This window comes from Astyanax mexicanus, chromosome 6 (assembly GCF_023375975.1).
Source record: "Astyanax mexicanus isolate ESR-SI-001 chromosome 6, AstMex3_surface, whole genome shotgun sequence".
Classification (NCBI taxonomy): Eukaryota; Metazoa; Chordata; class Actinopteri; order Characiformes; family Acestrorhamphidae; genus Astyanax; species Astyanax mexicanus.
The window spans coordinates 35987276-36012373 of NC_064413.1; the positions used below are offsets into that span (position 1 = coordinate 35987276).

A 25098-nucleotide genomic window follows, 5' to 3' on the forward strand; every position below is an offset into this window, starting at 1 on the left:
TGGGCAGCCAGCCCTAATTAGATTATCAGAAAAGGCCACACTGACGTCCATTAAATCCTCCGTGCGCTCTCTGAGTGCTTTCTCAATGGCTTGAAAACGAGTATAGGTCAAGAGACGAGCAGTGTAAAAACATCAGTACTAGTGTGTCAGCTCAAACCCAGAGCAAGCCAAGTGCAATTAGAAAGCATGCAGCACCGATTAGCATATGGCTTCTCCAACATCCAGAAAAAGCCCTGACTGCAAACAGGTTGCTGATATATTTCTTGCTGTGAATTATACAAGGTTTCCTTCCAACCCAAAGGCTTAAAGAGGGTGAAATAGCACTAGAAATGGCTTAGCAGTTGAGTGATGTTTTTCCTGGACTGCTTCACATTAGTGCCAGCAAATGGGAGGTATTACACATGCTGCTTAGATTCACTTTGAGTATTTGGGTGTACTTTTAAGCTACTTTCAAAGTGCAAACAAAACCCATGCACCAAACTCCCTCTTTTGCGTCATATCTGACACAGATGCGTTATCTGTTTCTGACCTTTTCAGTTCTGATTTTAGTTTCTGATTCAGATTTTTTTGCTTTTATATGTAGTATCAAAATCTCATATAGATCCAACACATACACAGCACAATGCAGCTCTGAACAAACAAATCAGAATTGATTCGACTTTTACATCAATCGACAGTCATTATGAAAGTGTGCTGAGGAAAAGGGAAAACGGACAACATTACTGAGGGAGGTTTTCACTGTTGTGAGATAATGTGGTGACAGACCTCTTATAAAAGTTTGGGGTGATGTTTTTAATCTAACTATGCACAAATAAAATGCATTCTTAAAGAAGTGTAGCTGTCAAGCACTAAACTGTACAGATAAATGTCAGATATAGGTCACATTAAAACGTTGGGCCACTTTTCTTGCTGTTTGAATAGAACCCTATTTCTCCTCATTGTTGGTTTAAACCTTTCGAACAAAATGTTCCTGAATGAAAGTGCAGTAAACAAAACTGAAGACTATCCCAACATTATCTTTTCATAGTGAACAACATGGCCATATGATTTCATGTTTTTTCTTTCTAAAGGCACTAAAGTCTACTTTTGACCAGATCATTCCAACACCCATCCAGCTTCTACAGCTTCTATTTTTTACCTTAGGACACTTGAATTTATCAAAATAATATATGCAGATTTAATGTAGGTACAAGAGTAGCCATTATTGGCACAAAAAACATATACAGTGCAAGCGCAAATGCTTCGTGGTGCCCCCCTCCCTTTCTTTTTACTCCAAAATGCTACAGTAATATCATAATGCCATATCAATTGATACTTATATCATAAGTAGTATGGAAAGTGTTCCTCACAAATTTGATTGTGTCATTTAATAACTCCATTTTTGCTTGTTTTATAGGAATCATAGGAACATACCTGTTTTCTTATGTTTGACTTCCCATTACTCCAAAATGCTAAAGTAATATCACTTGAAACATATACTTTAAATACATGATGAAGGGATCCTCTACAGGTTTAGTGGTGTGATATAATAACCCTTTGATTTTTCTTATTTTATATATAACCAAATAGGCATTTTGCCATCCCAGTACTCCAAATTCCTATATTAATATAATTTGAATCTTGACTGAACATGATCAATATTATGGAAAGTGTTTTTCAAGGCATTAGTTATCATTTAATAACATTTTTTTTCTTCTTCAATAAGACTTGAAATCATGGTCTATACATAACAATGTTTAAATTAAATGGATAAAATCTGAAAACAGCTGTGTTTTATTTATAGTAAGAGAAAGGACTGCATTTCTACAGTTAAGTATTTATGTTTTTTGGTGTATATTTGTTGATTAGACTGTGCTACATTATATTTAATGAGCTGTAAAACTTACGTCATACACATCTATTAACATGCTTTACATATTTTAATTGTTATTATGTTATTGCATGGGCGTGATCTGTGTGGGCAGAGCGCCTGCACTGTACGTATGGGCCTGAAATGAAAAGACCCCAACTCTCAATGGGCTACGGTTTAACCGCTTTCAAGTAATTGATGTAGATTAGTCACATTCCTATTCAATTAATTAACAAATGACGGTAGAATCAAAAGAGACAATCAACAGAATGGTCCAATCAGTCGCTGCATAATCACATCCAAACACAACAAAAGCAGACTGTACCTCAGTCATGGAGCCGCCTGAACAGAAATAAACAGGAGCATGTGAACTGTGCCTGAAAAAGCCTTCAGAGAAAGCATGACAGCCATTTTGCATCGCATAACACGGTGCCATGTTACATATTACCAAGATTATCTTCAGCACACAGAAAGGAGCAGATAGGCAGCATATGAGCGCAACTGAGAAACAGATAGAGTCCCATAAGATCATATTAGCGGAGTGGACATGAGAAAGTCTTCGCTTTTGAAGAGCCTGGCGGAGTCCTCAAAGGAAAGGCTGCCTTTGCACGCTGTCATTCAGTTTAGTGTGAATCTGTTTGCTGCTAAAGTAAAGCAGGATGACTCATGTAGTAAGTGAGAAGGAAGGGAGAGTCTGGCGTTCAGACAGAAGCTTTCCTACTACAGTTTAATCTGTTTTTTATTTTTTTGTTCCCCTCAGGAATATAGTGCCAAACAATAGTCTGTGTAAAGCAAACCACTAATGGGACAGTTTTCTGGCTACACATTAAAACTAGGCCTCAACTATAAACAGTTATTTTGTTTTTTTTTCACTGTTCCAACATTAGGTTTTATCTGAGTTCAGAAAGATGCACTGGTTCTGAAAGCTGGGCTCGAGATAGAGGTCACTGTGGATGTCATTTAAAGCAAGTTTTGGTGAGCTATGATTGATGAGCTTCACCAAGAAAACATAGAAGCATTTAATTAACATTCTGAAAAGTTTTCTATACTTCTTCTCAAGGCCACACAAAAGCATAATAAAATGCATCAACATAATAAATCATAATAAATCAACATAATAAAATGCATCAGTTCGAAAAATGTAATTAAAACTGTAAATTAAACATGTGAAATGATATGTAAATCACATTCTTGTGTGTTCTTGCTTTTCAGAGTTCTTATCTGAGTTCATCTTTTGCTAAGTTTCATTCCAATACTCAATCAAATCACATTTACCAAGAACTGTTAGATAAGTTACTGGATGTGTTCCTGCTCTGCCCCAAAACTGAGTATGCATTGGTTTGTGACTTGCTGAGGAAAATAAAAGAAATACCTAGTATCATTTTCAAAACCCTGACACTTGCCTACCAAGCCAAGAATGGACCAGTCCTTTTATACTTGATTGCAATGTTCAAAGCGAGATCTGTAGCAAGTGATCTTCGCAATTCCAGTACAACTCAGCCCAACCAGTCCCATGGAAGACAACAGTCATCCAGACTTTTCACACTTCCACTGAGTATCTGAATAGTACTCACTGTCTTCAAATGCAGACTAAAGAGTTTCTAAACTAGAGCTTTTCTTCTAGGTATCCGTGTGGACTTTTATTTAGCATCATTTTGTTAAATGTATATTTTGACTGTAGTCAGAAGTAGCTAAATATATATTTTTTAAGTAAACCACAAAGCACCTTGTCACACCAGGCACCAATGGCGCTTCTTTTCCTTTTTCACCTGTGTCTACCAGTGATCTCCCAGCTCCAGACTCCATTGCCCAGAATGCACCACACACTCGCATCACTCATTCGCTCCCTCACATGACTGATCGCATGACACCCTCCCAGACCGCAATCACCTGAGAATTTATTTCATCTGTTCGCCTCACTATATATACCTCTGCACTTTTACTCACTCACTGCTGGGTATTAGATTGGTTCTGTCCGTCTCTACAAAGCGTTTCTCTAACCATTATTTTGCCTTGCCCTCCTATAGTGCCCTGCCATGTTTTTGACCTGAACTGTCTTACTATTGTTTGTATGTTTACCACCTTATATATATTAGTATTTTAGTACTAATCTTAAGTTTTGCTGACCACAAGTCTGGATTATTGTATCTGCGCTTGTCTCATCTCCGCCTGGCCTTGACAGGCTTTTGTAAGTCACTCTGGATAAATGTAAATGTATCCTCCTGGGGTAGACTTAGCTAAGCTGGTTAGCTTTGAATAATTGTGACTAAATTGAAAAACTTTTTGGTACCACTTTAAAATAAGACTACCTTTATAAAGGGTTTATAGATGGTTTACAATTAGTTTATTAATGGTTACTAATTAGGTTGTATATGCCTTAAAAACATTAATAATCAGTTATAACATACGTAGAAAGGGCAACAATGACATGTTGTTTGCCAAATAGTGAACCCACAGCCATCTATATTGTTGCCCTTCCTACGTATGTGTTCTAAATGATTATTAATGATTTTTAGGCATTTACAACCTAATTAGTAACCATTTATAAACTAATTGTAAACCATTTTTAAACCCTTTATAAAGGTAGTCTTATTTTAAAATGGTACCCAAATTTTATTGTTAGGTTCTACAGTGATCTTACTTTTAAAGAATATTCTCCACAAGAAAACAAATCTATTCTGCACGTTTCTAGCACTGAGAAACACCCAATATGTGAAATGCTGCCAAGGTCTCTCCGAACACCTGATTGCTCAACAGCACTCTGGTGAGGCTGCTCATTGCTTAAGCTGCACAGTGTTATTCTATCTCCTGCATGATTAGAACTCAAATAGAACTCTCTATCTTATTCATCTCTTTCTTTCTCTATCTCCCCATCGCTCCGCATCCTCACCTCCTCACAGCACACTGATTACAGATGAACCTGAACCAAAATGTGATAGTCATCCACCTGCGTGAGTCATCATACAGTGGATCACGGCTGCAGTCTATGGAACATCTTATTCGCTCCATTGTAACTGCATTAGTGTAATTTAGCCTGGATCTGAAGACTGGTCATCACTATTAGCTGGGAGGAAAAGTTCTCTGTGAGTGTCTGAGAATGTGAATCAGGAGGAGAGGAAAGGAGAAGTTGAGCTGGCCCTTCCCTTGGGTCTCGGTATGGAAACAGCAGGGGCGGGTCGTGAGAGTGTGATCATGACAAAAACCCAAGCAAAGTTGACTCATGGTGATAATTGCATGCAATCAAACAAACCTCCTGAGAGCAAACACACGCACACATGCATGAATCTGCCATCATCCAATCACGGCCCGATCCATCATCTATCATTAGCGTTATTCTCTAGCTGTGGCAGCTATGTGTCACTCGCATCCATTAGCCTTCCCTGTTTTTGAACAAGTTTTATGCTTTATGCAAAGCACCGGAATTGGTAAAACTATAATAGCTAATACAAAATAATCCTTAATGCAAAGTATTGCATTCTTTTTTATACATCAATTTTATTGTACTGAAATGAAAACCTCTAAAAAAAAGTTCTACCAGGAGACTCTAATGCTATGTCACTTCATTGCCCAACCAATCACCTGCTTCCACCTGCCTTTAAAATAATGTGAGTAGCGTATTATATTTGCTGCCTGCAGGTGCTAATGTTTTTTGTTTTTTTCTCCTCCATCATCCCCATCACTTCCAATGTGGTCCCATCTGGATGCCCAGGTGGATGTTGAAGCCAAAGACTTTAACTCACAATCCTCTGTATCAAATTGTTAGTTTATCAGGTTTAGGGGCCATACAGACAAGCAGTCAACCACACATTGTGTACAGCTTGATTTTACACAGTGTAGACAGAACAATACAGTACAAAAGTGCAGACAGACAATACAACACCATACAGACAAAGAATAATAAATAACAAGACAGTGTGCAAATTTTGCAGTGTGCAAAAAGGACCAGGTGAGGTAGTAATTACTCTATTACACAGTGTGCAATAGAGTCCATTGAGGTAGTAGGGTTTTTAGTGCTTTCCATTTTCTGGGGTAAGTGGGGTAAGAGTGTGTGTGCATGTACAGAAAAACCATCAGTTCAGTCTCTGCAGTTAAGGAGTCTGATGGCTTGGGGGTAGAAGCTGTTGCAGAATCTGGTCGTGCTGGACCGGATGCTGCGGTACCTTCTTCCCGAAGGCAGGAGGGAGAACAGTTCGTATGAGGGATGAGTGGGGTCATTCACAATGCTGGTTGCTTTGCGGATGCTGCGGATGGTGTAAATGTCCGCGATGGAGGGGAGAGAGACGCCAATGATCCTCTCAGCTGTCCTCACAATACGCTGGAGGGTCTTGCGGTCAGAGACAGTGCAGGTCCCAAACCAGGCAGTGATGCAGCTGCTCAGGATGCTCTCAATGGTCCCTCTATAGAAGAGTGTGAGGATGGGTGGAGGGAGACGGGCCTTTCTCAGCTTCCGGAGGAAGTAGAGACGCTGCTGGGCTTTCTTGGCTGTAGAGCTGGTGTTCAGGGTCCAGGTGAGGTTATCTGCTAAGTGGACACCAAGGAACTTGGTGCTCTTAACAATCTCCACAGAGGACCCGTCGATGTTGAGTGGAGAGTGGGTGTGTTGTGCTCTCCTGAAGTCAACAACCATTTCCTTTGTCTTGTCCACATTCAGGTGAAGGTTGTTGACTGTACACCAGTCTGTCAGCCGCTGCACCTCCTCTCTGTATGCTGACTCATCGCCTTTGGTGATGAGACCCAGCACGGTTGTATCATCGGCGAACTTGATAAAGCTGTTAGAACTGTGTTTTGCAGCACAGTCATGAGTCAGCAGGGTGAACAGCAGAGGACTCAGGACACTGCCCTGGGGGCCCCCGTGTTCAGTGTGATGGTGCTGGAGGTGCTGCCCCCGAACCGGACTGACTGGGGTCTCCCCGTCAGAAAGTCCAGGATCCAGTTGCAGAGGGGGGTGTTTGGTCAAACAACGCTTTGAGATTAAGGAACAATGCTGCCACACATCTTTTTAGCAGTAATCTCCCTTTTTAGGGACCATTGGAAAAATACAAGACCAAGCATATTGAATAAAAACATAATTTGTTTTTCAACATATAACCTCATGATGTGAATCCCACTGTAAAATATAAAGATATATATGTGTTTAGATAATATGTTGGTTTGATATGTGGAGGTCACATTTTGAGAAAGTTGAATAGATTTATTCATTACTCGTTACTACATCCCCTACATGATTTATTAAAATCGTTAAACTAATTAAGCTAAATAATGAACTTTAATAATTTTGGAGGTCAAGGGGTTCATAGAATTACTATATTTTAGAGTTATGACTAACAACTATATTAGTTTTTATAGCCCAAAGAAACCAACACTGACACTACAATTGCTCCTTAGCTGCGTAGAGTATATTTCAAGAGCCAACCCGACCCTACCAGCTGTATTTTACACACACACACACACACACACACACACAAATATATACTGCCCTCTCGCACGTCCTTCCAACCCATCAAACCCTGATAAACGTGCATGCACACACATATACACACACACACACACACACACACACACACAAACACACACACACACACACACACACAGACGCCTGTAAACCATGACACTCAGAAGAAGGGCAGTGAAGGCAGAGGCTGCTTCTGGCTGTTTATGTCTGCATGTCAGCTTGCTGGCTGGACAGCATTCAGCTGTGGTCAACGCACTTCCTCTGTTTTGTTTCTGGGTAATGTCAGCAAGAGATTTGGCTTTTTTTATACTTCGCTGTGAAGTTTGTGTGTGTGTGTGTGCCTGTGTGTGTTTTGGGGGAAGGGTGTGCGTTCTTTTTTTTTTAAAGAATGACAGGCCACCGTCAAGGTCAGAGATGACGCAGTAGGGGTATCAGCTACGCTACTAATCCTGCTGCTACCCATTAGTCCCTCGTGTCCCTGTCTGCATTGCATACCTTTGTATTACCAAACACACACACACACAAATATATGCACACATCTGTACAAATATACAGTTTACCCATACACTCACCCTCTAAAGCCAAAGACAAAAAAAGCAGCTAATCTAATCTTTTCATAATGCATTATTTCATGCAAAGCCAAGATTTGTAGTTTTTTTATTGCATTCATGTTCATGATGATTTCATTTGCCGGTACATTTTACTGTGTCTAACAAAAGCATAAATAAATCACCATTGAGAAAATACAGATTGGTTGTATTGGATCAGATGTTCACGCTCATAGAAAGTAAAATGCTATTATTTACAGCTACAGCATATTAACCAATGTGACATACATTTTTCAAATTCATGTTACACAGGTAGGCTGATATAGCATTAGGAGTCTAGCCCAAGTAAGACTGAGCCTATTTCACAGCAGATGCAGTAAATACAGCAGTAAAAACAGTAAACTGTCTGTTTCAGCATTTGCTGCATTCTAAAGGTTTCTAGGCATCAACAGTACAAACATCAGTAGTATTATGTTTATTCAGTAATCATGCTAAATGTACAATATGAGCTAATGAATATCTCAACAAACAAAAGAAAAAAAAGAAAAGAAAAAAAAAGAAAAACAATTATTATTATTATTATTATTATTATTATTATTATTATTATTATTATTATTATTATTATTATTATTATTATTATAAAACAATAAGCTAGCTAGCTACCTAATCAAAAACACATGTAGTATTATAGACTGGTAACAGCTAATTCAAAACACTATGTTCAGAAAGAGTCTATATCATATTTATTTAACCAATACATGGACAATAAGGAGATTTATTTATCTTGTATTCCCATCACAGAAAAAACTAAAACTAAAACAGTCTCTATGTCATGTCTAAGTCTGGTGTGAAATAAGTGTCGGTATAGTATGATCCGCTTCCGTAGCCAGGGAAACAAACTCCAGTCTTGTTACACCATCCACAGAATATACATGATCAGCATCACTACATACACCTCATGACATCATCGCTGAAAACATGTATCTCCAAAACAGCAACTTTAACGGACAGATAAAACCGTCTTAATTTCAGTGGAAGTCAATGTAAAAATGTAATTTTAGGTCTATTTGGAGAATTTCCATTGGTACATTCATCACAAAAAAAATGCCAAAGTGTAAAGGACCGTTTGTGTGTTAAATTTATGTAGTAAACTAAAAATGGAACAAAAACTGATGAAAAAAATCATGTTTTTCAGACTTATTCGACCTCATGCTCTATCTACACCAGAAATTCCAAATGTAAAAAAAATCTTATAGTTTTATTTGTTTAGGTTTTTGTATATTTGTGATAAAAGCTTTTGGATGGGGAGCATTTCTTACAGAGAGGCCCAATTCTCTGTATCAGGTGTAGCACAGATCTTACCTCTGTGACGTCTTCTTATATTTCCTCCTGAAAAAAAAATACATAAAACAAGGATGAAAACACAGTTTTTTATAAAAAAAAGATGCATTAAAATAAACACATATAGATTTTTCAGTCACATCTTCACACTCTTTAAATAATAATAAAAAATGAGACTTCTAAACAGGTGAAAGTTTTAGAAAACACCTTTTAAAATGGAGAATTTTGAAAACTGTCTTTCTACAATGTAGAAAATAATAAAAATGGTGAAAAACATTAAATGAGAAGGTGTGTGTACAAACTTTTGACTGGTACTACATATAATGTAAATAATGTTCTCTATTATAATTCCGTGCACTGTTTAGTACCAGGGAATAGTTCTTAATTCGAGATTTATTTTGTCTTTCTGGTTTGCTGATGTCTTTCTTTATGAGAAACGATCGCTTCACACAGGGCTAGTATGCTCATACAAGCATTTTTGTCTCTAAAATCAAAGGGAGGGAATCTCTGTTTCTAAAAACATCTGGAAATGTGTGGCTGTTGCCGTTTTCTACTTACATGAAGCCCAGCAGGCTCTAGATTTGATACATCCCATATGGCACTAAAACTCTTAAATATGATGGTGTGCCCAAAGAGAGTGTCATTCCTCAATATCAGTCATAAAATAAATGGTCAGACTGCTGGAATAAACTGGAACACTCAGAACAGTTTATCACTGCTGTGTATGTAGCTTATATACCAGCACCTTTTGACCCTGACAATCAAACTGACGTATAGCAGACATACAGTGAACTGGAGACGGCTTCAGTCTTGGAATGAGAGACAGCAAACACGAGGCAAATTACAGCCTGTTTGAGTAAGCAGCACTAATCTAAATGCAACTCGCATTATCTAGTATGATAATGACTTTTTTATGCATCGGCTCGACTGAATGATATGGAATACGCCTTTTAATTATGGAATGGAAATAAATGTTCAAAGGCACACGCCAATTATTTTGAAGTGATTGTGTTTACGTCCTATTGTTGTTTTGCACATTTATCAGTGAAGACAACTATTCTGATTTGCTTTTCTCAGACCAAGAAGATTTGCAACATCTCAAACTCATCAAGAAAATGGATAAGCGGTACTTGACATTCTCTATGATCTAATTATTTATTGAAAATGGAATAGATGATGAAAACAAAGCAGCTCGTGTGTTCGGCTGTGTGAAAAGTAACGGTTCCCAGTTTGTCATTCTAAAGCAATGATGTGTGTATCTTCAATATATTCTCTTTGTCTGACTGAATGACTGAATGTGTAATAAGAGTAGGCCTGTCACGATAATTTTTTTTTGTGGACGATATATCAGCCCAGAAATTATATTTATAAACAATATTACTGTCATTTTAAAACCATTTAATTCCAATGACAATTGATAATAGTATAGTACAACAAAGCAATTATACTCTTTTAAATACAACAGCATTTTTTCGATAATCACAGTTAAATAGTGAAAAATACATATTTGTTTCTTCACCTACTGCACTCCACACTGTTTGTATGGAGTCACAGTTATTGAAGCACTGATTGGTCTTTGCATGACTGGATAAAATACTGTTCATTTTTTAAATGCTAACAAACATTCCAATGAACACAATAGATACGATATCACGATTATCAAATAGTATTGAGGTCATGTCCATTTATTGTACAATAAGTCGATAATCTAATTATTGTGACAGGCCTAAATAAGAGAAACAAGAATTAAAGAATTACATCAAATACTTTTACATCGCAGATTCTGACAGTGTTTGGTCTTCTGATTATTCTGAGGCTGCACCTGAGACATGGATTGAAATAAGCAAACTCAACCTGCAATGCAAGCATTGCTATAAATATATCCTCGTTTGACGCTGACGGAGCTCATTGGTATTATTCTCGTGTCAGAAAGGTGGTGAATCACATATAGAGGACATCAAATTATCTGTAATTCGCTTTGAATTCATAATGAGGGACAGTTTGATTAGAGCCTTTGTTTCATCAGAACAGTCAGAGACATGATTGGAGTGAGATGGGCCGGTTAATGCAAGTGCTTAAGTTAACCCTTTAATTTCAGGGTAGAATATTGATAAAAAATTTGAAAAAAATGTGTTTTTTAAGGTGTTCTCACTTCCATAGCTTGTTTGCTCCGGTGTGAATCAGTTAATAAGTTTGTAAACTTGGAGCTTGTAAACTGGTGTTTGTAAACTTTTTTTTTTTCTATTGGTTTTGTCTCCCCATGTAAGAAAGTTCTCTTCCCTTATTTGTCAGACTGGCTTGGCTTGGTTGAATACTGTGTTTACACGTCCCCAAACAAAGGGTAAAAATGATGAAAGGTATGAACATTTTAATGAATTTAAAAGGGCAGGTGTGAAAGCACACTAAATGTCTGGACCAAGGATCATGCATTTGTTATATTGTGTCGTTACATTTAGTGCCGTAGTTTTGGTTTCACACTGCAGTATGTTGAACAAAGTAAAAAACTTTATATTTATACTTTATAAGATTATAGAATGTTGTCAATTTGGTGAGTTGCCATGCAGCAGAATATGCTATACACTTGGATTTCTCATGTTTCTGTTTATAAATAAGGAATAATCTACAGTTAGAGTAGATACAGGGGTCAGGAGCATAAGCATTTGCACTCATGCTGTTGTTTGATGCGTGTGCACGTGAAGAGCAGTCAGATTCTGCCACAACACTGGTTCTTTTTCTTCTTCTTCAGTGACTGAATGGGGGCATGCCTTAACTTCAAGTAATTGGTCAGAAATTCCAAACTATTGAAAAAAGTGTTTTCACCCTGACCATGGTTCAGTTGATCCTTTTTGGTTGGACCTAATTTTGGTCCTTTGGTCTGGAGCAAATGTCAGAGCATGCCTGGTTGTTGTGCACTGTATATATTGACAGAATTATAAATACATGCACATAACACGGGCTACAAACCCTCCACCAAACCACCAACAAAAACACACACACACACAGACACAACACACTGACTTATTGATTGATTGATTTCTTAGGTTATTTTGTTTCAACAAAGACAACAAATAAGTTAAATCACAGAGTCTGAATCTATGGCAGTGCATCCAACAACAAACATAGAGCACTGTGCCTCTATATAGTTTCATATAGAGATAGAGAACATGGAAATCTCCAGTTCAAAATGCTGATTAAGTTTACTATGTCCATTGTTGACATGCATACCACTCTCTCTCTCTCTCTCTCTCTCCCTCACTCTCTCTTTTTGAAACACTTTATAACTTGTGTGATATTGCTACATGATACAGATGGTTTAATGTACTTCTCTATAGTACACTAGAGACACTGTGACACTATGATGTACGGTTATGAAATCTCCTGTACAAGTTGTAAAGCCTCTTTGCAGCCTGTACTTTTGTGCTGTGTGCTTTTGTGCTGTGTTAAACACTCCAGAAGTGGGATACAGTACATTTTAATGTATGCATATCATCATACTTGTGATCATCATCATTATCTACACTACACCACACTATGAGGGCCAGTAGTCTTCCCGTCTCCACCACTTGATCTTCAAATCTCTTCTAATCTCTATCATACACAAGGCAAACACACACACACACACACACACACACACATGCACACAAACCTCTCAGCCTCTAAACTGAACTTGAATGTGCAATCACAGCCCTGCTCATCTTCCCCTCTCATCACCTCTCTCATCATACTTAAACATTTACGGCCATGTGTCTCGCGCTGCGACCCTGAGTGTCAACAGCAGGCCCATTTCCCCCCAGCCGCACCAGAGGCACCATAAAAGCCCAATAAGCCCAATAAAAGAGCTGGGAAAGGGAAATAAACCCGGGCAGAACATGACTTCGCCTTCCTCACACTCTCCGCTCCGCTATCCCGTGGCAGGCCTCAACGAATGCAAGGACAGAAAAGCAATTTGGTGAGGCACGGATGATGGGTTACATTTTACCGCTCCATCAACGTCAGCCTGGCTCCACGACAGCGTTGATGGATCCTGAGATTGCGTCAAATGGTAGCCGCCCGAAGCACCTGCGCACTCGCCCCGTTGCTACTGGAGAGTTAGTTAACTGCCAGGGCATGCCAGGTTGTTGTGCACTGTATATCTGATAGGGGGGGATATCTTTAGTTATAACAGGGGGGGACTGGCTTCCAGAGGGCAAGCCTGGAATACCGTGGTGAAAAACGGGATCAAATTGGGATCAGTGCTGAATCTGTCACGACACAGAAGCGCAAACGCATGCACACAATGCAGCACAGTGTACCCTCCACCAAAAACACAAACACCCACAGACACAAAAACGAACAAAGAAGAAAAATACGGATGCATTATTGCATTATTAGTAAGTTACTACACTTAAATAGGGCTGAACTATATTGCAAAAAAAAATAATAATAATTGCAATAGTTTTTTTATTTTTTATTGCAAGAATAAAGAAAGAATACCAATAATATACCTAATATTAACATTTAATAACAAGGATCACGTGTATCAACAATTGAGGTAAAATGAATGTTATTAGACAAATATAATCTGCCTCTGGCTGATATGCCATAAAAATAAGAACAACAGATATGTGTCATTAAGTATTAATCAAGTCAATATGGACAGTTTAATTTGCTTTATGTAAAATTGAACATCCTCTGATGTAACTATTGTGCATGTGCATATAGCAAGGGTGACGCTGAACAGATATATTGTGCCGCCTTATTGGCCAGTTATAATCTGCATATGGAAGATATTTTAGGGAAAATTATAACAGTGCAAAACCTGTCCTTTTGTATCAAACTACAAAAGTTGTAACTTTTAATTTATTTGGCAACCCTTTGTTTGAAGAGTGTCTACACAGGAGCTTTAAAACATGTTAATAAGCTATTGAATATTGCATTAATAATGCATTTATAAAGCAATGTTTTGATATATAGAAATAGCTAATGCCAGTACTCGTAACATGACATACGACATATGAATTAATTATACAAACGAGGCTGTACTGAGATGCTTTGAATTTTCCTTATATGACAGTGTATGGTTTGTTGACACCTCTGATGTGATGTGACTATTGCACATGCCCTCATTGTGATGACAATTCTGAAAAATATATATATATATTGTGCAGCCCTACACCTGGATAGATTGGAGCATAATGAATAACAGATATTTCTACTTAAAGTGTTAAAATGTGAAAAGACATATATACATATATCTGACTTTATATAACATATATAGTAGCTTTTTTTAGGAAATGTGAAATCTGAATGTAAGTCACTGCAGCAGTTTAAATATAAAAATTAAGTTTATGTTTTTGGTCATATTTGACTTTTTGTTTTTTCTTGTCGTTTAGAAAAGTGAGTAGGTGTATTGCTGATGTCCCTCACATCCTTTTCACAAGTCCAATTTAGCAGAAAGTGCCAAATCACGAGCTTTACGAGAGTTTGGAGTCAGTGTACCCAAGCCGTGCGACGTCTCTCTGCATGCTGTTTGCTCTCTTCTGCTACATTACCCTGATTAGTACCTGAACTTTACCTCCTGATCATATGATAAGACGATCCAGACTTTCTTCTCTTAGCAGTAATCCTATAGACACCTTTGCTCCGCTATTTCAGTGGGTATTCAATTATTAACTTTATTAAAAACAAAAACATGTATAGTGTGCTGTAATAATATGTCATTTCTATTACATGAAGATCTGATAAGAGTAAAGCTGCATAATCTGAGGGCAAATATATCTGGGCAGTATGTTATAGACCTGGATTTGTGGGTCAGAAGATTAATGACTTAAGAATAGATCAATCAGGCTGATATCAATCAAGACAAGCTCTGTTCAGCTCAAGTCAGTAATGCAACATTGAGCACATAGGGACACTTTCCCAGACAGGGATTAAGCCTAGTTTTAGACTACACAGCATTATGAATGGAGATTTTTTTTTCAGATTTTGAAAGAAAAATATAAACTACAACTAGACTTAACCCCCGTCTGGGATACAGACCCATATAGTTTAAATCTCAGGTTTCATATAATTTAATTTACATTCTGAATATCCACTTCAATGTGTCTCCAGAAAAGTGTTTATTTTGTTGCTGTTTACCCTCTGTTTATCCATCTGTTTGCTTTCATTGGAACCCTGCTCAGTAAGTCCTCTGCATGTTCATTCTGAGAGAGGATGTTTGCCCTAAAGCTGACCTCCCAGAACACCCTGAGACTGAGAAAGAAAACATCTGCCATCGCTAACAAATCAAATTAAATATTACGTATGTGAAGCACAAGAGGCTCCAGAAATTTCCTTGAACTGTATTTATGGCATACAGTTACTATGATGCAATTCTACACACATGACACAAAAGGGCAAAGTCAAGACACACACACACGCACACACACACACACACAGACATGTATGTTTTTCATACAGTGTCAAGACATAGGCCTATATATTTTTTTGGTGCCCCGCAAAAACCTTCTCCAAACTGTCAATCTTGTTCGTTTTCAAGTCAGTTTAGAAAGATAAGTCGGAATGTAGAAAGGTATTTTGAGCATTTCTATTGGTTTATTCATTTTCATTCAATTTTTGATTCAATGATTTGAATAACCGGGACAGTGACAGTGTTGCATACCATTTTGAAACGATAAAGAAAATCTATACTGTGATAATAGTAGCATTCTTTATTGAAAGCAGTCAATATATTTATATATATATTTATTTATGTTGTGCTATTTACTGTGAATAATTGTGTACAATTGTTTATGTTTTTCATTTATATGCATACACCAAATCTTCTGCTCTTTAGTTTTGTGGTAGTTTTGTTTATTATTTTTATGTCACATTTCTTATTTTGTGACACTGACATTATTTTATACAAAATCAGAGTCTCTCTAAGTTTTAAAATTAGAAATGTGTAAAGATTTTTGTTGTTTCTGCTCAATCTTTAAAACTATTTTGCAACTTTTATTTTAGTTGCAATAGTACATTCTTGAAATGAATAGAAAACATGTGTTTTGTCACATTGTCAAAAATATTGATCTTGACCTTTAATACAAACTTAATAAGAATTTTATAAGCCTAAATCTGATCCTCATCTTAACCTCAAGAAAAACAAAAATAATGCTTTTGTTAACATTCCAATATGTAGTATTTTTTATAAACACACTTTTTGAAGTTTTTCAAATTTTTTTTTTTGCTTTAAAGTCAGATTTATGTCCTGCAAAAACACAAAAACAAAGATGCACGCACACACACACACACACTCATTCTTACTCGCACACTCATTCAGAAAGAGAAAAGTGTAAGAGAGAGTAAGAAAAAAAAAACTCTACTCACAGTCCCCGCAGTCTCAGCCAGATCTTCTCAATCTGCTCTGGCTGCAGATACTTCAGAGAGTTGTTCTCGAAATCCTCGATCTCCTTGGTGGGTGATTCCATGTCAAAAAAGTCGACCAGGCAAAACGACATGAACGTGGATTATCCGGTGGCCAGCTGCAGCAGAAGTGGTGGTGTGCTGTGCGTGAAGTTGTGGAGCAGCGCGTGGGCTACAGCCCCCCGAGTGAGCCCGGAGTGTATCAGTGTGACAGCTGGAGCCTGTCCCTCATCCCCCTCTCCCTCTCCCTCTGTCTGTGTCTCTCACGCTCTCTCTCTCTCTCTCTCTCTCTCTCTCTCTCTCTCTCTCTCTCTCTCTCTCTCTCTCTCAACCTCTGAGAGTGTGAAGCTCACTAGGCTAGCCCCCTCGCACTGAGGGAGTGCCTGTGTGTCACCAGCTCTGTGGTCAGGTGTGCAGTGAGAGAGAGAGAGAGAGAGAGAGGGAGAGAGAGAGGGGAAGGGCTGCAGGGGGGCCACACACTACACACACACCACACACACGTAAGCATGAATATGAGGCAGGAAGAAGAGAAGGGAAGAGAGAGAAAGAGAGAGAAAGAGAGAGAGAGTAAGGGGGGGTAGTGGTGGTGGTGATGGAGAGGATTAGGGGACTGCTGCTGATCCACGCATCAAAGAGCCACCACCGCTGCTCTCCACCACAGCTAGTCACTGCCATACACACACAGAGGAGGGACACAATCAATACACAGTAAGCCTACAGAATAGATGCTTTTTGATGGGCTGAGAGAGAGAGAGAGAGAGAGGGAGAGAGAGAGAGAGAGAGAGAGAGAGAGAGAGAGAGAGAGAGAGAGAGAGAGAGAGAGGGAGAGGGATACAGAGCGAGAGATACAGAGCAGGAGAGAGAGAGAGTTCTCTATGTGTATAACTGTGTCCAAGAGCATGAGTGTTTGAGAGCAGGCGGCACTCAGTGGCAGTGTGTGTGTGTGTGGTTGTGTGTTTTTGTCTATGTGTGTGTCGGAACGAGGAAGAAAGAGACAATTTGCAGCCCACTGACGCTCTGTTGTGGTGTGCGATCAGCAGCATCTGTGTGCGTACGTGCATGTGTGGATGTGTGTGTGTGTGTGTGTGTGGTTGGTTGTGTGTGTGTGTGTGTTTGTGTGGTTGTGGCTATGTGTGTGTTTTAGCTTGAATGATTTCCACCTTGCTGAAGCCAATAACACATACTCCACTGTTCATTAATGTATAATGAAAATGAACAATAGACAACTTCCTCTTTAAATACTCAACAAAACATCACAAAGCTGTTCTTCCACAATAAACTATGCAAACACCATTACAAAAAAAAACCTCCCATGACTTTTGGCATGTCCCATGTGAATGTGATTTCTGCCACATCACTTGTCACTTGCCTGTTCTCATTGACATTTTCTAGCCAGACGACACCGGTCACAATCATTATTACCCACTGCACTGTTCAATGTGGGCGGTAATACTTTCTATGGTGAATTCCCGGTAGACATTTAACATCTCACTCACAAGATAAAACCTTACAACATATATAGGTGTGGCCATTTTTAAGCCATCCACTTAGGTAACATTTATACGATTAATTTATATACTGCTATCCCATGATTTCTGGCATATCAGTACATACAGGGGTTGGACAAGGAAACTGAAACACCTGGTTTTAGACCACAATAATTTATTGTGGTGATGGACAGTTCTGGTGGAAAACAGGAGAGTTGAGGTGCACATTGAATTCTGCTGTGATTTGGGCAGCTGTGGTTTTATGTTTTTTTTATACAATCCGGGTTAGCACCCGAACATCCCTTTCAGACAGCTTCCTCTTACAGTGTCCACAGTTAATCCTGTTGGATGTGGTTCTTCCTTCTTGGTGGTATGCTGACATTACCCAGGATACCGTGGCTCTTGATACATCACAAAGACTTGCTGTCTTGGTCACAGATGCTCCAGCAAGACGTGCACCAACAATTTGTCCTCTTTTGAACTCTGGTATGTCTCCCATAATGTTGTGTGCATTGCAATATTTTGAGCAAAGCTGTGCTCTTACCCTGCTAATTAAACCTTCACACTCTGCTCTTACTGGTGCAATGTGCAATTAATGAAGATTGGCAACCAGACTGCTCCAATTTAGCCATGAAACCTCCCACTCTAAATGGACAGGTGTTTCAGTTTCATTGTCCAACCCCTGTATATAGAATATATTAAGCATATAACATATACAATTACTATACTATAGCACATGTAAACATTGCATACGTCGCAGTTTGGACCTCACAATTCCAACAAAAAAAAAAAATTAAAAACCCCACAGTGCTCTCAACACTCAACCACCATGTGTTCCTCTAAGCAGCTGCCCCATGATCTGAAAATGAAGATAATGAATGCCTACAGAAATCAGTCAAATTGCTTCCAAATTGCCTCAACCGTCGCAATCATTCAGTTGTGGCAGTTTAACCTTTTGGAGTAGATACTCTTCACTAACCTCAGCACTGGCTGACAGCTCTCAGACTACAGAGGGTTAAGGGGAACTGTGGAAGGTTAGATCAAGGTAAGATCCCAAAAACCAACAAAACTGTATGTTTGCTGAAAAAAAGCTAACAAAAACCCCTTCTGACAGTAAAAACCCTATTTAACCAATACCTTCTTGAGTAGAGAGGGAGAGGAACCAAGGTTTCATTCTTTAGCACTGAAGGAGTTTTTCCTTTCCACTGTTTACTTTCGACTGCTCACCAGGGAATTAAAGTTTTATGTGTTGTTGATCTTTGTCTTACTTCTGAAATTCTGTAAAGATGCTTTGTGACTTCACTTGCAAAAAAAAAAGGTTCCATGACTTGCTTACATAAACATGATCTACATAGAGAAGTCATAAGACATAAACTTATCTTTAATCAAATTACTATAAATGAATAAAATAAGAATATAAATAAATAAATAAATACGAATGCCCCAGCTGAAATCTCTACTCACCCAAAAAATCATCACACACAGTTCAGATCTTCATGACCAGAATACTGATCTATTCACCTGTGTACCTGTACATTTAACGGCTGTTTCTGGCCTCTTTTTTTGAAGTATTGTCATCATTTTTATAGTTGCAAACAAAGTGTTTGTATCGTCTTTGTCTCGTCGTGTTTTGACCTTGTTTCAAGTTCCATTTGTAGACCTTTTCATTTACTTTGCAAGACAAGAGGACCATATTCACCATTCTTTAACACCACTTTAACCCATCCATGCAGGGAGCACACCCAAAATGATGTTCAGTGAGGATCAGTGAGGGTCAAGCGACTTGGGCAAGCGCTCAACAGTGGCAGGTGGCAGAACCCAAGTAGCAACACCGCGACCCTGTCATTGATAACCTGACCTAATCGCTAAGAACCCAATGGCCCGCAAACTCAAACCTGGGCAGAGGCACGGACGTAAATTTTCAGCATTTATTTTTTTCCTTAGAATTTAAAATACTGAGGGAACAAAAAGCTGAAAATTTACGTCAGCACCACAAGCAAACCACTAGACCCCCCTACTTAAGGACTGAACTGTGTTTTATAGATTGTCTTTTTTAAAATAAACATTCTCATTTATCTGATTCGGTTATGAAATGTTACATAAATAAATAAATAACAAAAACAAATCTCACAACATCTATGCATTATCCTTCTTTGCTCTTTAGCAGAACTACACAGCCTCATGTGTCGTGTAACATGTATGTGAAAAATGTCTTTTCCCAGCTGGCATTTTAAAGTTGAATAAACGTTGAATCAATGTTGATCAATGTAGATGTTATGGTTGAATCAAAGTTGAATCAACTGTTGATTTTGAAAACATTGATATAGCAACATTGTTTCAACATCATACGTTCAACCTTTAATAAACCATAGCCCATTTTCTAAAATTAGAAAATCCTATGATTAACAAAGTGTTAACAATAAACTTACATCACTGTAGTAAATCTGAGTATAACTAAAGTTACCCACCACTACCTGATCTAATCTGATTCAACATCTGATCTCAAAAACACTAAAACATTCAAACTGATAAAACATGAACATGATGTTAAATTAAAAATCAGTTACTGCAAATAGAAGCAAAACACTGTTTCATTCAAACGTTTTTAGAAATGATATGGTGATAAAATGTAAAATTCTGATTCAAAAGGCAGAAGGTTGAGGACATTATGTTGACTCAACGTTAAAATTTCAACTTTAGCACAACCATTGAACATTAAATTTTGTTTTAACGTTGAAACAACAACATACATTACTTTAGTCACATTTCAACCACATTTCAACGTTGAAGGTCGGTTGTGTGCCAGCTGGGTTTATTCTCCTATGAAGTTGCTTATGGATATTTGGGATATTTTTCTTTTATCATGACAAAATACAGTACAAATTTGACCAGATGGCTTACAGTACCAATATAGCAGACGGTTAAATGATTGGTCAAATGGAAGCAAGCACCCTTTGTTTCAAGAAACATGAAGCCATAAGCTATCAATGATGTGGTGCTCGTCTAAATGTGGCCGAGCCGAGAGAGGAGACCCGTTCTGAATGGCTCTGTAATTGCATCAGATAGAGCTGCTGATATATCAGTGTGATGACTCGAAAGGAATTAAAAGAACCAGAGAGACTCCATTAGTGTCATGTGCTTGGCCCCTGTTTCCGAGCACAGAGTGGCGTTTTGCTATGATTCTCCTCTGTCAGGAAATTGGACAGCCTTATCGCTAATAGCGGGAATCAAAACATGTTACTCTACTCTGGCTGATGCTGAAAGTTTATTCCACTGCTGAGAGAGATTCAACTAGCTCAACTTCTCTCAGTCAGGCTGCAGGGCTCCTCACTGTGACCTGCCTCACCAGCTGAAGAAACAGCTGACACTAATGAAAATGAGTAGTTACCTCATCTTTCTAACACTGAATTTGTTTATACTATCTTGTGTCTGCATTTAATTTCAAAATTAAAACAAAAATTAATTCTAGTGTCTAAATCAGAGCTGTTGACTTGTTAAAAAAAAAAAAAGTGGAACACCACCAGCAGAAAAACAAAAAAAACAAAAAAAAGACTCATTAACTCTGAGTTCAGAATACAAGATGGCTGCCCCGCACATCAACTGTAGTAAGTAAGCAGCTATATATTTTTTGTTTTCAGTCGTACACACAGTAATTAATTGTGGACAATTTCTGTTTCTGGAACAATCTGTGAGATTTGCTCACACAACACAAGTGAATAATTGACAAACCACCTGCGGTAAAGTTTTAAGTTCTTTATATATATATATATATATATATATATATATATATATATATATATATATATATATATATATTAAAATAGTGTACAATTTTCATATTTGACTTCCCAGATGAAAGACACACAGCATGTTTGATGATCCTCTCTAATAATGTTCTAATCATCTGCAGCTGATATGCTGCACCTGATTCTAATTTTAGCCTTTTTAATGGACTAATATGTATTACATTTTTTGTACTAACTCATAAAATGATCAGGATGTGTCATCAGATATTATAAAAATATGCTAAGTTTAAGCTCTGTCATCTTTTTTTTCTATCAGTGCCTCAGCCAGAATGTCCTTCTTTGAATTGCCTGTTAAGAAGCAGTATTCTGTTTGTGTTTTAGCATCTAGGGTGCAGAGTTTTTAAATTGGACTGCAGTAGTCGTTTTACAAGTTTGCTGTCATGTAGTACATATTGTTTATAGTAGTATAGAAGATGTGGAGTTGTTCTTACTTTTTCCTTACAGAAAATATGCATTTTATATTTTACAAATGATCTTAAAAAGACATTTCTTCTGTAGTTTTTGATCATACCGCATACACCAATATTTCTATCTCAATATTTGTTTAAATAAAGATCAAGAATCAATATTGTGATTGTAAGCATGTCACTGTGTTAGTTTAAAGTTACTGTGTTGGGCTATGAAGAGGCTGTTGTGGCAGTAGGTTGACTGGTGACTGAGGACACCTGACTCTACTCATTTAATCAGTCTTTAAACAGTTCACCATGTGTGTTTGTAGTTTGATTGAATGAAAACATAAAGCCACAAATAATTTTTGGGTGGATTATGTAGGACATTGCTTAACATTCTCCATAAGGAAGTCCAGTATTCAGAGTTTTCATCCAATACCTAGTTATGTAATCAGTGCTCCATTAAAGAAAATCAGGTGAGCTGATGTGTGCTCTTCTAACTGCATTTCCATATATTTTAAAATACTAATAAACAAAATAATCATTGTAGTTGCTACTGTTTCTGATTTTTTTCTGTTTATTTTTGCCATTTACTGAAAAAAAGATATGTTATATAAAAAATTGAAATAAATGTATAATGCAAAAACAAACAAACAAAAGAAATAGTATATTGTACAAAAACGTTTAGGAAACAAGTCACTGGATAACAACTTACAATGGAAATTGATGCAAACAAATAGGATTTACAAAGCCTTTGTCTGTAGTAAAGCAGTACTGAAACAGATTGTGTTACTGCACTCTCTAATTTCTCTATTTACACACTTACACACAGCACATTCATACTTTCATCATAATCTAGAAAAAAAAGACACAGAAACACATAGAACTCATAAACACATAGAAATTACACATTAAAACAGAGTGCAAAAAATACTGGTTCCTACACGTTTAAAAAACTGGAGAAAATTGGTACAAGAAGAGGTCTGGCTGACCCACATGGCAACACCTTTAGCTCAACATTAAATTAAGTCTTAGTTTCAGCTGTGAAGAGGAGAATTAGAGGCCTGACAGGTGCAGAAGTGCAGTAATAAAGTTATTGCTAAGATGAGCTTGTCTGGGCCATACAGCACTGCCACTACACTTTTAAAAATAGGGGTATTCTAAAACCTCTGAGCAGTAGTGTGTGTATTTATTGTCAGTGCTTCCCTGTTTATTCTGCAGAAATAAAGAGTTTAAAACTGTTTCTTTGGCCATATCTCTTTTATTTGTATAAATGAGCCCTTGCTGCTTCTTGCTTGCATGCTGGTTTGGATGTTGAGATTGTGCTGCAGCACAACAGCTAACCTTCTGCCTAAACAAGCGAGGAACACTGAGTGCCAAAAGTCCACAGTGGGCAAAAAAGATTTGCAATTTAGCAATTTTAGAGTTTTGCACAGTTTCCGTCCTGTCTGCTGCCTCATGAGCCGTGCACGTCCCATGCACACATCTATGATTAATGGTTTTCATGGGTGATTAACAAGATGGCAAGAACTGAGCAGAGCTTCTAGAAAATGTAACAGTCTGTGTTCACTTTGGGACATACATACACTTAAAAATGTTTATTGTGGGAAAAAATAACTTTTCTACAAATGTTTTTTTTTGTTGAATCAACTTAAGACATTTGTTTTTTGCTCAATCAAATTAATAAAAATAGTTGCTGAAACTTTTGCAAGTTAATTTTTTTACAGTTTAGTAGCTGTATGTCTCCTTAAAATGCTTACAGGGCATAAATGTAGCAGTTGGAGTAGCGTAGCAAGCAACAACACCACCTTTACTGTGCCAGATTAGTGTTTGATTTCTTGGTCAGATCAGCCCCTCATGATACATCAATGAAAGTCCTTAAGCAAAACCCTTAACACTACATTCACACGTTAGAGTAACATGATTCAAATGTAAGGTAGAATTGCTATATAAATGTAAATTCAGCATTCAATGAACTTTACTAATTTACACCAACCAGCCAATTGAAAGCACTGTGTTTTAAAAAGCATTAAAGCAGCTTCACACTGCACATCTATGCACTCTGGTCTGGAACTCAGAATCATCTTGCTATATTTACCTTCTTGCTCTAATGCCAGACAGCGTTGACCAATCAGAGGATACAACATGCTTGCACAGTTTTTTTGGGCGCATTTTGCTGCGTTTCGATTCTTGCCTGTGTGAAAACAAACCAAACGTATGAGGAAAACCAACTCATCTGCTAATTTGGATCAGACAAACAAAACTACAGGTGTGAAAACGCCCTTAGCTCACATGTGATGCTTCACCCAGTTTGCTAACATTATCTGTTAGCCTTTTTAGCCTAATTTTTTGGCACTTTTATACTCTGTCAGTGGAGCTGTTGCATTAAGTCTTATGATGATTTGTTAGTGAGCTGGGTGTATGAAAATTCTACTTGGGTAAATGTAATAAACTAAGACTGCTACATATTAATTATGTCCGTTTTACAGCTCTGTTTTACTCATGTGGATTTTACCTTAAAAAAAGGACATTTTGATGACTGTTTGAAGTTCACAACATGTTGTTTCACTTAAATGCGCTAAAACACTCATTATTCAACAACTGTGACTTTTAAGAACTTTACGCACTCATTCACTTTACCAGCCTTAAGCTATATACCATATTTTCACTACTGTTATACAGGTTCTGTTTATACTGTCATTCCATCTCAATCACCGTCAATATTGCACTATTGTCTTCCGTCTTCCGTATGTCTATTGTGTTCCTGTTGTATTGTACATATAGTGTCTCCCACTCTTTTATATTATATATCTTATTTAATTTTATTTATATTTATATATCTTATT

General features: G+C 37.6%; 1 protein-coding gene across 5 annotated transcripts in view; it reads right to left on the reverse strand.

Moving 5' to 3' along the window:
- Positions 1–25098, reverse strand: part of pde1ca (phosphodiesterase 1C, calmodulin-dependent a) — a 137445-nt gene that overhangs the window by 72840 nt on the left and 39507 nt on the right. The window contains exons 1-2 of one of the 5 annotated variants that reach the window (XM_049480128.1): positions 16535–16989; positions 9212–9238 (exon numbers count right to left, since the gene is read on the reverse strand). The exons of the other annotated variants lie outside the window; for them this stretch is intronic. Coding sequence (XP_049336085.1) covers positions 9212–9238; positions 16535–16665 — 158 coding nt within the window. The 5' untranslated portion in view covers positions 16666–16989. Of the gene's footprint in view, positions 1–9211; positions 9239–16534; positions 16990–25098 lie in introns of those variants that run through there. 5 annotated transcript variants of the gene reach the window in all.